The sequence below is a fragment of the Pristis pectinata genome, chromosome 11 (genome assembly GCF_009764475.1).
Source record: "Pristis pectinata isolate sPriPec2 chromosome 11, sPriPec2.1.pri, whole genome shotgun sequence".
NCBI classification, from domain to species: Eukaryota; Metazoa; Chordata; class Chondrichthyes; order Rhinopristiformes; family Pristidae; genus Pristis; species Pristis pectinata.
The window spans coordinates 57,082,547-57,097,473 of NC_067415.1; the positions used below are offsets into that span (position 1 = coordinate 57,082,547).

General features: G+C 38.5%; 1 protein-coding gene across 2 annotated transcripts in view; it reads left to right on the forward strand.

The window, feature by feature from the left end:
• The window catches only part of LOC127576214 (ephrin-B2-like), a 50,056-nt gene that overhangs the window by 20,334 nt on the left and 14,795 nt on the right, over window positions 1–14,927 (forward strand). For both annotated transcript variants that reach the window (XM_052026642.1, XM_052026643.1), the window contains exon 2: window positions 2,311–2,594. In XM_052026642.1, the coding sequence (XP_051882602.1) occupies window positions 2,311–2,594 (284 nt within the window). The remainder of the gene's footprint in view (window positions 1–2,310; window positions 2,595–14,927) is intronic.

Below are 14,927 nucleotides of genomic sequence, written 5' to 3' on the forward strand. Positions count from 1 at the left end.
TCTTTTCAGAAGCCCAGTTGGAGTAGAGTAGATTATATCCTCCACATAAAAAAAGTGTAAGGTTGTATCAGGCTATAGGAATAATTAAAAATTATAGAGCATAACATTAATGACTTAATGAATCCTCCCATGTACTTGGCAATAAGAGCCTCCCATGCGATATGAAATTACTGTGTTCAGCATATTTCACAGTACACTAGAATACCTTAACCTTGTATCAATTCAGGCATTCCTCTTTCTCACTTAAATTAATTTTAAAAATGTGGAATCAAAGCAGAATTTTATCCTATAGAGATTACAACTTTTTCCTTGTAAATTAGCTGTAAGCAATGATTTTGGTCAAATGTGTTTGGTCATAATATCCTCAAGTTAATTCCAATTTAGTTCCAAAATGAAAAAAAATAATCCATGCAATATAATTATTTTGGTGGATAATTTCACAGGGAAAGGCATTGCTTTTTGTAATTTTTTATGGAATGCAGGGATATTACAGACTAAAACAAAAAATAAAAATGGTAGTTAAACTGAGTAAGCAGCATTGTATGTTCTTGAGTGATCAATAGAAACCAGTGCTGAACACAATGGTTTATTCAGGATTTAGAGTGATTAGATCCAGAAACAGTATGTCAATGTCAGAGACATGGGTCTTACATGGTCAGGTAGCACGTCTCTGTGGCTTGTGCTTCCCAAAGTTTTGTCAAATAAGATAAGGAGGTGTTTTCAGACAACATTGTTTTTTTACCAGTTTGCAGCTACCCTGACAACGCAAGGTGGTGGGATGTGTAATTGGCCAGTGCACGTCCAGTATTATGCCTAGAATTTGAGAGGCAGTGCAATATTCCAGCTCTTTTCATTCTTGAGTTCAGGCAATGTACAGTCCTAACAAAAATTGCATCTAGAGGAATAAAACATTGCAAGGCACTTTATATGAATGTTATCAGGCAGAATCTGAAATGCAAAACAAAATATTAGGAAATGTTAATCAAAGAGATAAGGATAAGAAGTCGCTTAAAAAAGAATAAAGAAACAGAAAGGTTAGGAAGGGATATTCCCAAAAGTTAGGACCTGAAGGCAAGCCATCAGTGGTTGGACAATGGAAACCAAGGAGGCAAAAAAGGCCACATTTGAAAGATCAATGGAAATGCTGGGGTTTGTAAAACTGGAGGAGATTACAGGAATAAAGATAAATCCAAGATCAAGCTTTACACGATACTATGATGTCACAGAAGAATGAAATTCGAGTTCCCACCTCATTGTATAAAATTAATGACTCAGGAAATAGCAAACACAATTTGTCTTATAATATCAGTGCTGTTCTCTCTAAAGCAGAATACAGATAGACTAAAGGAGATGAATCCTTTTAGGTTCCCCTTAGAAAATTCCTTGACATGCAAATAAGCTTAAAGGAGAGATCAATTAAGAAATGACTTAACTAGTACACGTACTTCTCAATGGTAGGTTGTTCCTTCATGTTTCAGTGTTTGGTCATGTGTAGCTTTGGTTAGATGCTGTGTAAACATCTATCAGCTTCATGGGGCAAAGGCACTTAGCACTGGGCCTTGGGGTATTGTATCAGCAGCTGCGAGTTTAAGGAGCTGCTTCTGAGTAGTAACTGAAGCAAATACATCTAAGAGCAAGGATTAGTGATGGTGTACAGATATGAATGCAGCAAACGAAACTTATGAGTATATATTCCCAAGACAAATCAACCTGTAAAACTGGATGTACTTCTTTTCTGAATAAAACAAATTGTACAACACAGGGCCTTTATTGCAATTTATAAAATCCTCTTGGGTTGAACCTTTTTATGAAATGACTTTATTATGAATAGTGCTCTTGTCTAACCAAAGATATCTAGCCAACTATGTACCTTAAGCTTGACTTGCATTATGCAGGGATCTGTTATGATGTTACAGGTGTTTAAGGTGCTTGAAGATGTTAAAGATGAAAGAAATAATTTAATTGGAATTCTTTGCTAAGTTGTAATATTTTCTCACTTTAGCACAGTTAATAATATGGCAATTAGAAATCAGGAACAGAAATCATTTGTTTTTTGAAAGTTATCTTTTTACAACAGGTCCGTGAAGTTGATGGTTTAAAAGGGAAATTGTCCAACAAAGGAAGATCAATGAAAAAAGATTTTCCTTTGCGTTCATTTGATATCTCATCAAATGGACTATGTTATTGCAGCCAGTACTTATCAGGTTCCAGCTTCCTGGCAAAAAAAATGTGTGAATCTGAATATTTGTTTGTGTTCTTTGGCAAGTGATGTAATATTTATGTGTTCCTCTCTTGTGACTTTATTTTCAGGTTTCTACCTAGTAAAGGACTGGTGATGTACCCGCAGATAGGAGACAAACTGGATATTATCTGCCCTAAGGTGGACTCCAGGATTACTGGACAGTATGAATACTTTAAACTGTACATGGTGTCAAAAGATCAAGCAGACAACTGCAATGCTGTGCCCAGCCCTACACCATTACTCAATTGCAACAAGCCAGATCAAGATGTCAAGTTTACCATCAAGTTTCAGGAGTTCAGCCCTAACCTCTGGGGACTGGAATTCAAAAAACATGAGGACTACTACATTATTTGTAAGTATTGCCACTTATTGTATTTTTCTTTGAATCTAGCAAAGGAAATGAACTATGAGCACAGAAGGCAAAAATAAAGACTTAAGAAGAACTATAGAACCTTTCAAGACACTGGAAGATCAGAGTCAATGAAGTTTATTTGAAGTGTAGTCATGGTTGTAGTATAGCAAATATGTCAGCTAATTGGCATGCATCAAAGACTCTCAAATGCCGGTGACATAATGGCCCAGTATATCTTTTTTAGTGGTGTTGTTTGAGAGATAAATATTGGCTAGGATGTGGGAAAACTCACCCAGTCTTTTTCAGAGATATCAATCTGGATTTTGTTAGACAGAGACTATCGTCATACTTGCTGCCCACAAACTTACCTTCTTACCTGTTTCCGCAATTCCTTGGATCCAGAAAGCTGATTCTGCTGGCCCAGATGGATTTGGAGTTGAGCTATGAGGCACCTAGCAGTGGCAGGGCATTCAATCAACATTCTGGGGTGACATGGGTGGGCCAGCATAAACATACTCAAGAAAGGTCTTGGAAAGTCTTTGACTAAAGGCAAAAACCTGCTCCCAGCTTTGCTGTATCTCAAAGTGTCCATGTTTGTCACTGAAAGATCATTGGAAAACCTTTACAAATGAAATAATTAAAGCCATTAAAAAAATTAATATTATTATTAGAAAAGAATAAAATCAACTGAAAACACTTAAAACAATGTTAAATGGTTTAAATAATAAAACAAACACAAATAATAAAGAAGTGAGATAACATGCCCTATTCTCCCCTTTCTTTCCTACAACCCTACAATTTCCATTCAAATGAAGGGCTTGTGTGGGCAGAGGATCTGTGATCCGCAGGCTCTTGTTTTACCATTGGACTCCATCTGGAGTAGGGTGGTGGAGCACCTCCAGGAAATTGCCAGCAGAGCTCAGTCAGTAAGTTTGGACTCCTGTGCATATGTGCGAATCCCAAAACTTTAGCAGTACTTAAGCTGAAAAATGCCATGCGGAACTGCTGACAAAAGTCAGCAAAATCCAACTCATTGCTTCAATAAAATAAGGACACTTTAGAGTTTCTGATACGTTTGCTTTCACTACATTCTGTTTTGTACCCGACCACATTTGTTTGAACCCTTCTGCCTCTGTCAACTCCCTCTCCTGAAGTTCTGCTCTAAAACATGGTCTGCAGGAAGCTTTTTTTGTGGAATCAGCTGCTATTTTCTTTCTGCAATTCATATTGAGTTAATAGCTCCCTGCATTTATATAAACTTGGAAGATAAAAAGGGTGATTTCCTCATACCCAAACGTGCTAAGGGAATAAAACAGGCACATAGAGCCAAGATGGATGGCAACTTATTCCGCACGTTAATCACTTAAGGTGCAAACGGAAGTCTCGGCAGGAAAATGTTGCATGCTGAATTTCAATCCTCGTTAAAATGCGAATAGAATCGCTGTCTACAATTCAGTCACTAATTGTAAAGGAAAAGCCTAATTATTGCCTTAGGTCTTGGCAATTTAAAAAAAACATAGCAGAGATTGAGTACAAAGGAAATTAACATACTAATACAAGAAATCTGTAACCAAAAGCAATTTACTGTAAAATACATGGAATCTGCACAACAATATATGAATGAAAAAATACTAATGTTAATTGTCTGCGTAAGAATCTCAGTTGCTAAAATATTTCATTCTGGTGCTTTGATATTAGAGGTCACCAGGGTAAGCAATTTCAACACGGCGTGCTTTTATACATATATTTGGCTGTATGCTAAAACAGTGTTACAAATTGTAAAACAAAAGCAATACATGTTTTGCTTTGGAAAGAAATTGGCAATTTGGAAGAGTTTTCCTCAGTTCCTCAATTAATCTATATTTAGCCCTGCTGAGATTAGTGATATATCTGTCCCACAACAAATTCATTTAGTTATTTCAAAAAACTGAATGGTCAGAACTCTGTTAGAGACAGAATGGTACAATGATATTTAAAATATCTAGCATTATTTTCATTTCGGGGAGTTAATTTTAGATTCTCGTCCATTTCTTCCGATGAGAACTATCGTCAGGATACGATATTAAATGTGCGACCAACCAGCTTTAATTAGAATGAAGCAATGAAGAGTTGGATATGGATATACTTTGTATCATTTTGCCTCCACTGCATGTCTATTAATAGTACAGAAGCAATGTTACTTACATTCTCATGTGTAGTGGATGTCATGGAGTATATAAATTCCCATGCTGGTGAGTTGGGTCTGTTTTTCCAATCAATCTTAAATTTGTATATCAAACGGCTACATAACAAGTTGGATTGAACAAGCTTAGTCCTGGCTTGTTTTCAGCTTTACAAAGCACTAAGACTATGAAATTGGCCTTTAGAGTCTCCCTAGTCTTGCTCAGTCTCCAGTTACAGCACCTTCATTAATTTGCAATCCTTTTGTTGCTCTGGTAGGACATGCTTCTGACTCAGGGACTAGAAATGAGGGAACATGCAAATGCTTTGGGTCAACAAGTAGATCTCATTAGTTCAGCTTACAGTTGGATGATGATTACTCGCTATGACAGCATTCAGTTCATGCGGCGTTTTGAAGTGCTCTCTGTAAATGTGTTGTCTGATAGTGTCTGACTTAATTAAGTAAGTCCAAGTAGCTGCACAAAGCCAAACCTGGGAGTTAAACCCTATCCTAAAATTTGGATCTTGGTGATAGTTCCTGGCATAAACAGGCCATCCAAAACGTTTCCAATAATTATGAGAAACAATCCTAAATTTGGCTCAAAAGTAGAGGTTTTAGCATTCAATAAGATAAGACTTGAAGCTATCGTTTTACACAAGAGGATTTAGCACCATACCTCTGGGCAGCAGTATGATGTATTGTCCTTTACATGATGTGCAGAATTGTACATTTGTCCTAATGAGAAGCTTACAACAGGAAACTTTAATAAGGATGGCCAGAAAGTTTTAAGTAGAAACTGCTGTGCTAACATAAAGTTCATTAAGACTTAATAATGGAAATGATCTAGGTATTAATTAAATTGTTCTCTTAAGTAGATTTTAATGTAACTTGCTGCAATTGAAATTCAGTGATATTAATTAGATTGATGAATGCCAGTGTACATGAAAACTAAGTGCATTAAAGGGAATATATAGAAGGAAAGACATGCACTTATGTCACATTTTCACAGTGTCAGGACATTAACAAAACAATTTATAGCTAATAAAGAGTAGTTATTGTTGTAATGTAGGGCACTTGCTGCAATTAATACACAGCAAGACTCCACAACTATTATCAGACGATTGGTGCTGTTGGTTCAGGGGCATGCATTGGCCTGGATATTGAGAAGAATTCACCTGTTATTCTTTTTCAATGATTTTCTGGGAATTTTCACCTGAGAGAGCAGACAGAGTATTGGTCCAAGATCTCATCCAAAAGCCAGTACCTCCATCTGCTGCAGTCTCTGAATTTTGCACTCAGATTTCTGGAGTGAAATTGAACTCACAGCTTCTGACTCAAAGCCAGGTGTATTACCAGAAAACAATGGCTGGTAAATACTACAGCAGTGAATAACAACCTGCAGCCCCTCATGTAGACCACCACTAGTGATGTACAAGACTTGTTGGAGTTAATGTATGATGGAGATTGATCCTTTGAGATTCATATGATGATTATTTTTTGTTGAGGGCAGCAGTTGCTTCATTCATCCACTTAAGATGGCAATGTAGAAATCTGGTAAATGCAAACGTAATCCTGTTAACTGCAGCGTAAAGGCAGCCACATGATATCAATGGCAGATTGTGTTTTACAAACATTATATTGTTGCCTTTGATCTAAAAATGCATGACAAACACATGTTTTATTGAAGCAGACAAGTGGAAAATTGCTGCAGATTCTTACCAAGTAAAGATTCTTCTTGTAAAACCGTAAGGTTCATCAGTGGGGCACAACCTGACTGTGGCACTTTATTAAGTTTACTGGAGTACTGTTTGTAGTCAAACCAAATAGCTTCATGTACATCATAGTTTTAAAACCAGCCATTGTGCTGCAGAGTGGTGTGTTTTCTCATTAGTTACATTGTACTCCAAACTGTCAGTCGGCATTATCTCAGTGAATGTAGACATCGACTAACCAAGCGATGACCTCCTGCCTAAAACAGTACATTCTGCCTGACTGAAGCCCGCAGGGCAATCATTGGGTCATTCATATCATTGCATGTGTTTGCGATTGGACAGTTTTCAGAAGTGAAAGCCATTGGATTGTAAAAGGCTAATTTTAGTGCTTCTGAATTATTTTCTATTAACCCTTTAAAGGCTCATCCCTCTGCCATTTCAAATCTGGAACCCCATATGATCAGATCGCAATATTCCTTAATTCGGTAATACTGTACCATTGAATATAGGTGTTTTCTGGAAAAAAACATTGGCTCTGCATAATAGAATTTGATATTTTGATGACTGTAGTTTTTTAGTGGTCTAGAAGTTGTGGTTAAGGAGCGCCATAATTTTTGATTTGTGCTGTTCCATAATTAACTTGGGTATCCATTTTTATGAATGATAACACCTGTACCTATCTTTAAAATGACAGAAATCTTCTAAAGATACGCGCAATTGGAAATGTTAAACATACTTATCAAGATGAACCTGACTAACATTCAGCAGAAATCTATTTGTTTTAAGCATAGCAATACCTCTGTCCAAAACAACAGAATAAGGAGTATGATTATCGTGCAGTATAACAAAGATCTTTATTTTCGAAAGATAATTCTTTTAAATAGTTAGCTAATATAATAGTCAAACATGTGGCTTCATTGAACTTAACATAAATTGGAAATCAACAGTTAAGGAAACGGTCAGTCAAGGGGAATCATTCAAAATGGAAGAGAGGCAATCCACAACTCGACAGGAAATGCAGAATTATGGATGTCTATAAAAGGAAGGGTATGGCTTGAATAGGTTTCTTTAAATCTTAGCTTCTTATATTCAATCTATTTCATATTTCTGATTAATCAACCAAATGCAAATTGAGACTTTACATTCTGATTCAATAACAGGAACAATTTGGATTTTCAGACTGTAACATTGAAATAGAAAAGATTAACTTCTGAATCCATAAACGCTGTCACTGTAGACAGAGTCTCTGACCCCTTCAGAGACACATTGGCTCTGAGGCAGCTAGGCATAGTGTACGTTCTTGTTAAATTTTAAAAAATTGGTTTGTATGATATGTGGTTACAAAGTGTTGAAGAAGGCATATGGCATGCTTGCCTTCATCGGACAGGGGCATTAAGTACAAGAGTGGGGGTGTCATTTGCAGCTGTATATGACATTGGTGAGGCTGCACCTGGCATATTGTGTGCAGTTCTGGTTCCCATACAGTAGGAAGGATGTGACTAAGCTTGAGAGGGTGCAGAAAAGATTCACAAGGATGTTGCTGGGACTAAAGGGCCTGAGTTATGAGGAGAGACTGGATAAGCTGGGTCTGTTTTCCTTGGAATGAAGGAGGCTGAGCGGTGACATTATAGAAGTTTATAAAATCATGAGGGGCATAGATAAGGTGGATAGTCACAGACTTTGTCCAGTGGTAGGGGAGTCTAAAACTAGAGGGCATAGGTTTAAGGTGAGAGGGAAAAGATTTATTGGAGAACTGAGGGGCAAATTTTTTCACACGGAGGGTAAGCTGCCATAGGAAGTGGTAGAGGTGAGTACAGTTACATCACTTAAAAGACATTTGGACAGGTACATGGATAGGAACGGTTTCGAGAGAGATGGAACTAGGTCAGGAAAGCACCTTGGTTGGCATGTATGAGTTGAGCCAAAGGGCCTGTTGCTGTGCTCTATGGCAACAGACGCATTGGCTCGACTTGTGACTCAATGATATCAAATAGGAAATACTGAATTTGTCTACTGGTCTGTGCTAACACAGTTTACAAGGCTATGGCAATAACCATTATCACAACAAGATTGTTCCAGCCTAATGGGTCCATTTTGCAGAATGCAATAACCTTTTCAGTCAACAAAGGTATTGCTGAATAAATTGCTTGCACAATAATTACTATTCCATACTTGTAGTTTTGGCTGTTTGTGCATCTAACCAGAGTGCCTTCCTTACATGTTGGCTCTTCTCCCTCATGCACCCTTCTTCCTGGCAGTGTGGAACAGCTTAGAACATGGAATTCTGTATTTCCCATGCTGATGTGGTCTCCAGCCAGCCTGGATGAGGTGTATTAAAGCAGGGGAAAGTATTGCCTTCAACCTTTCCTCCCATTTCATTTAGCAGACCTCTGAGAACTCGCAGAATTTAACCCAGCCACTGGAAGACAGATTTGAATGGAATGCTCTCCTGACCAGGTTTATGACTGACATCATTTGACAGAGGAGGAGTGGAGGTGTCATGGGTAAAACATTATCCAACTGCTGATAAAAACCTGAAGCACTAAAGTGACCTTTGAGTGGAAGGAGCAATTATTGAAAGTTGACTTTTTAGCTTAAAACTCAACTGAAACATCAAAAAGGATGTGCGATGACACCTCTTTCCTGTTTAGCTGTCAATCAAGGCAATTCAAATTGTACCGTACAAAGAGCAAGAGCTGAGAAATTCTGGATTCATTTGAGCATAGAAATAGTGCAATTGCAGGCAGTGGAGGAATTTTGGATGAAATAGATTTTGACCTCTTCCTGGCTAGGTTCTGAAGTTCACAATGGGAAGGGAAGCCAAATGTATTTTCAGAGTTCCAGCTCTCGTGTGTGACGTCGCAGACTATGGGATAATGGCCTTAGCCTAAAATTCCATTGTCTGCATACTGCAAGTGACCCAGTACCCCTTGTGATGTAGGCTGACTTCGTGTACAAATGATGTAAAGAATCTTCCACCTTGTGGCTTTTTTTTAATTGGCACGAAACCTTAGAGTAAATTAAACTAAGACTTGTATCTTTTCCAACACCTTTATCTCAGGGTGCCAGTTCAAAATTCCTGCACCTTACAGAGCTCACAGAGAGAACTGCAAATGGTACCGTTTTCCTGCTGCTCTGATGTAAATCACCCCATCCCTGCAGTTTAAGCTGAGATCATCATAACAGCTAATTTATGTCTTGGATTTTAAAGTTATGATCCAGAGGTTTAAATAACATGTTGGAAGTTAATGGATACTCCTTTTTATTTATGTGTGCAGTAATTACTTTTGCATTCACTATTTATGTAAAAGATGATTGGTTTCAGGGGCTCCTTGTCCCCCATCTGGGAAGGCAGTGCTGTTTGCAAACCAACAAAACACAAAAAGAAAGAATCCAAACAATGCTTTTGAGCTGTGAAGTACCATTACTTTTTAATTTCAAAAGTCCAATCTCCTTTACCACAGTGAAAATATTGTCAATTTGTAATTGCTGGTAGCATTTGATCCTTCCTGAGAGCTGTGGCAGATACAGGAGTGTTGTTAAAGGCATGGGAAGTGGCTAGTGTCCTTCTCGCACACTTTCTCTTTGCCACGGGCAACGTTTGAAGCTCACATTTTAGAAGACAATCATGGCCCCTAGAATCTGTGCTCATTAAATCGAGACACTCGAGTTTAAAGAATTCCTTGTCGTCCTTGAAGGACTTGGGTATAATGTGAGACAATTACTGCGGAGCTTGTTGCTTCCATTTCAGATAAGTGGCCTTATTGATGAAGGGTGTGGGGGAGGTGAATACTATATTCTCATGCTTACCAATAGAAGGTTAGTCTTTGTGAGCTGATTTAAAAAAAACTTGCCAGTGTTAGGAATATTCATAGGCACCCACCATGCTTTTGTTTCATGGTATACAGAAATCCCCCAGATGGAGAAAGGCGACTGCATAAAACTTGACATGGCAGTGACCTTTCCTGTTAGCTAGACAAATCAAGTTGCCCCTGTCAAGCGACCCACTGTGTTAAAGGCACTGTGGTGTCTCTTAGAGTAATGACACATACAAGAGTTGGAAAATCTTCTGTCCATTTAGTTACCTTATTCACTTTTATTTGACTGGAGGAAGTTTTTCATATCTGATGAAGATTTTGATGTGATGCTGCTTCGAAATACAACATCATTCCCACATGTATTGAAAAAAATATAAGAATTTTTTTAAAAGGCATAATATTGGATCAATTCCAATGTATTTTATGACACTTATTAATTGTCATAACTAAAGAAGGCACGTAAAAAGTAATACTGATATTTGAATGTAGCGTAACTAATTTTGTGGGATAAAGCATCAGAATCACTGCTGGTTGATGTTTTATTGGGTGCAAGCTAATTAGCTGAAAGGTTTAAACTAGAATGGGCACTCATTCGTGTTTTCCGCAGTCCTGAAGATGGTGAATGGGTCCCTGGTTGTTTTTGCCACCAAGAGGGCTCATATTCCTTTTAGTATTCTTCAGCATTCAACAATTCATCAGTGCTGTGTAATCCAGTTACTCCATGTCTAGTCCCAGTTCCTATAAAATTATTTTTACATCATCACAGACTAAACAAGAGTGCATTTCGTGGAACATACAGAGTACAAAGAACTGTGTTTTCTTTTATTCATCAAGAAAAAGTGAATAGGGATTACAAGTGGTGCAGTTCAATGGGCCCTTTTTCCACAGTCTGCTTTACAAAGGAGGGATTTTTGGGGGAGGAGCCCTTGTCATTCCTGCTCCTTGTTGCAGCAAGCTTAAATGTTACATTCAATTTATTTCAACCTTCTGTGTGAACATTGCTTTCTGTTTAAAAAGCTGGAGTATTGTCCTTGAGATGTCATGAGCAGCTGATGTTAGATAAATAAATGTTGTTTTAACTAAAGCTACATTTGATCTATGATCTATAAGTCAATTTGATAAATCAAAAACCCATCAACTACTGATCTGTGTCTTCAGATTGACTTATGAACAAGAGTAATGATTAATGGAATACTAACTACTAGGTACAGAACTCTTAGCAAAAGGAGATGAACTTTTCTTTTTCTAGATTGTCCCCGATAAGTAAATAAAAACTGCAGTCCAATAGAGGATGTTATCACTGGGCAGTTTTCAAACTAAATTAAACAGAAGAATAATCAATTGAGGCATTGCTCTTAAATAATAGCAATGCAGTATTTTAAATTATATATTTTTTTCATTCCATTCTTCTCTAAGAGCTGCTTTGCCAGTGAAATTGGGTTGCATGGCACCAATGATTGGATGCTATGGGTTCAGTTTGCTGCTAATGTTGTGACATTGCACACAGTCCTTCCAGAGGCCTTCCTATACCCCAAGGATTTAATTCTGCATTTCTTGTATTGTTCATATGGATCACTTTCTTCTGCAGAATGAAGAATAAAAGGAGTTGCATTTAAAGAGTGCCATTCTCATCTGTTTCAAATCTTCCAACACCTTTTACAGCAGTTTAGGTAATTTTGAAGTTTAATCATCACAGAAAACAGCTACTAATTTGAGCACAGTAAACTCCCACAAACAGGAGATATTCGTACTGGATTAATGATGCTTTCTGAATTATATTTTAATTCCTGCAAATTGTACTCAACTTCAGTATCAAAGTGAAGCACAATGTGCAGATGCTATTAATTCATGGATGAATTTTAGAATCTGTTTTGGAAATGTTAATGGTTATTTTTTAAAATATGTTATGGGATCCTTTACATCTGCTTGAGAGAAAAGGCAGGGCCTTGGTTTAATGCCTCATCTGAAAGGCAGCATTTTGAAGGTGCAATCCTTGCCCAGTCCTGAATGGGTAAATCAGCCTAGATTTTTGCACTTAAATCACTAGAATGGGGTCTGAACTTAGAATATTTTGACTGAGAGGCAGAAGTTTTAGCAACTGAACCATCACTGAGTGAAGAGTGTTCAGGCTGTATCTGGGGGATATGCCTATCATGGTTGAATAGCTGGCAGTGTGTTGAAGCTCTAAGCAGTGTGAGGCTTGGAGGAGTGGTAAGTGTGTGAAGCCTGGTGGGGCACATTAAAGATAGTTTGAGTCCTGATTGATGCTAATTATGGTGGGGGTGTTGTGTACTTTGCAGCATGCATCATTAGTGGCAGAGTAGCTCATGATGAAATTTGAGGATGTATTCACTGACCTTGGCCACTCGTATGAGATCATTGAACTTCTTGTGGCACTGCATCAGATGTCCTTGGGGCTGCACTATTTTAATCAACCTTGAAAGATGTCTCCTCCAACTGATGCCTTACTATTTCTAGGTCCTCTGCAGGAAGAGGATCGCTCTCTTCTCCTTTACCACCAGTAAATCAATACACCACTCTGCCCATGTTTTGCTGCAGCTCATCAGAAGGATATCCACCGCTGGTTCCAGCTACTGAGAGCATTCACTGTCAGAGGCTTTTAACACTTGAACTGAAACTGGAATTGATGTGCCAAGGCTGGCTGGTCTCTGAAATCATGATAATGAATGGAGGGGTTGAAGTTCATGCACATTCTGCAACAAACTGAATGGACACAGACTAATCATAAATTACCATCCCAGGACAGATTTTCCAACTTGGGCCTCATCAGCTTTAACACTGCTGGTGTCTTATGTTTCAATACTGGACTAGTAGTTATGGAAGAAGGTGGCTTGTGCTAGCTTCTTGTATCATTACAGATTCCAGGTTGAGGCTTGGGAGACATGACATTTTCTCTCTGTACTGTAGGTTGATGTCCCAGTCTAATGCATTGAAATCAGTTGGATGTGGAACTCCTACTTGAAAAGTGAACATTTCAACTGGTATTCTACTCTTTAGACTTTGCTACCACATTATCCATCAGAAGAGCCAACAAAAGAAAATAGCCGCAGAGATTGAAGAAATAATTGGGGATGTATTTGTAATAAGGAATGTTTTGTGTAATAAAGCATAGATGGTACTGTAGGAAAGTAAAAGCGAAGATTCTCTGTTTGGCAGCACAGAATACACAATGAAAATAAAAAAAACTGCAGACACTGGAAATCTGAAATAAGAACCGAAAGTTATGGAAACACTCAGTGGGTCAGGCAGTAACTGTGGAAAGAGAAACAGTTACCGTGTCTGGCCTGGGAACTTTGATGAAGGGTCTCAGATCTAACTGTTTCTCTGTCCAGAGATGCCGCCTGCATGAGTGTTTTCTGCATTTTCTGTTACGCTTGACAATGTTATGCTTGAAATTTTGAAATTGCAGTTTATAATTCATTTTGGTAGGTCAAATATGATGGCAGAATATAGTATTAATGGTAAAACCCTTGGCAGTGTGGAGGATCAGAGGGATCTTGGGATCCGAGTCCATAGGACGCTCAAAGCAGCTGCACAGGTTGACTCTGTGCTTAAGAAGGCATACGGTGTATTGTCCTTCATCAATCGGGGAATTGAATTTAGGAGCCGAGAGGTAATGTTGCAGCTATATAGGACCCTGGTCAGACCCCACTCGGAGTACTGTGCTCATTTCTGGTCACCTCACTACAGGAAGGATGTGGAAGCCATAGAAAGGGTGCAGAGGAGATTTACAAGGATGTTGCCTGGATTGGGGAGCATGCCTTATGAAAACACATTGAGTGAACTCAGCCTTTTCTCCTCGGAGCGACGAAGGATGAGGGGGGACCTGATAGAGGTGTATAAGGTGATGAGAGGTATCGATCGTGTGGATAGTCAGAGGCTTTTTCCCAGGGCTGAAATGGTTGCCACAAGAGGACATAGGTTTAAGGTGCTGGGGAGTAGGTATAGAGGAGATGTCAGGGGTAAGTTTTTTACTCAGAGAGTGGTGAGTGTGTGGAGTGGGCTGCTGGCAACGATGGTGGAGGTGGATATGATAGAGTCTTTTAAGAGACTTTTGGATAGGTACATAGAGCTTAGAAAAATAGAGGGCTATGGGTAAGCCTAGTAATTTCTAAGGTAGGGACATGTTCGGACAGTTTTGTGGGCCGAAGGGCCTGAATTGTGCTGTAGGTTTTCTATGTTCTATGTTCTAATACTTATTAAATCATATTATATGTTAAAATATTTTTAGGTATAGCTCTTCCCAAGGGTTCAAAATTGGAATAATGATCACTTTAACCAGTTGGTGCACTACTTTAAATTGGCATCTGTTGTGATGTGAAGCAGTACTTCCTGCAGTTAAATCCAACTAGATGTGGCAGCACAATATTAACACATCCAAAGAACTTCCGTCAGATTCGGCAGCACTTGGGTAACAGCTGAAAAGGTATTACAGCCAGCGTCCAGCCTTTAAACAGGCTATAATTGAATATTGGCAAATGTACATCAGTGCATGTTCCAGTGGAGAAGAAATGACATCTTGATCCATATTCTTGATGCATAAAGGATCATGAGGAGAGGAGAGCTGGTTGAGGGGTGTGTGGATGTGTGAAAGAAAAACTAGCGCTTATCTCTGAGGTTT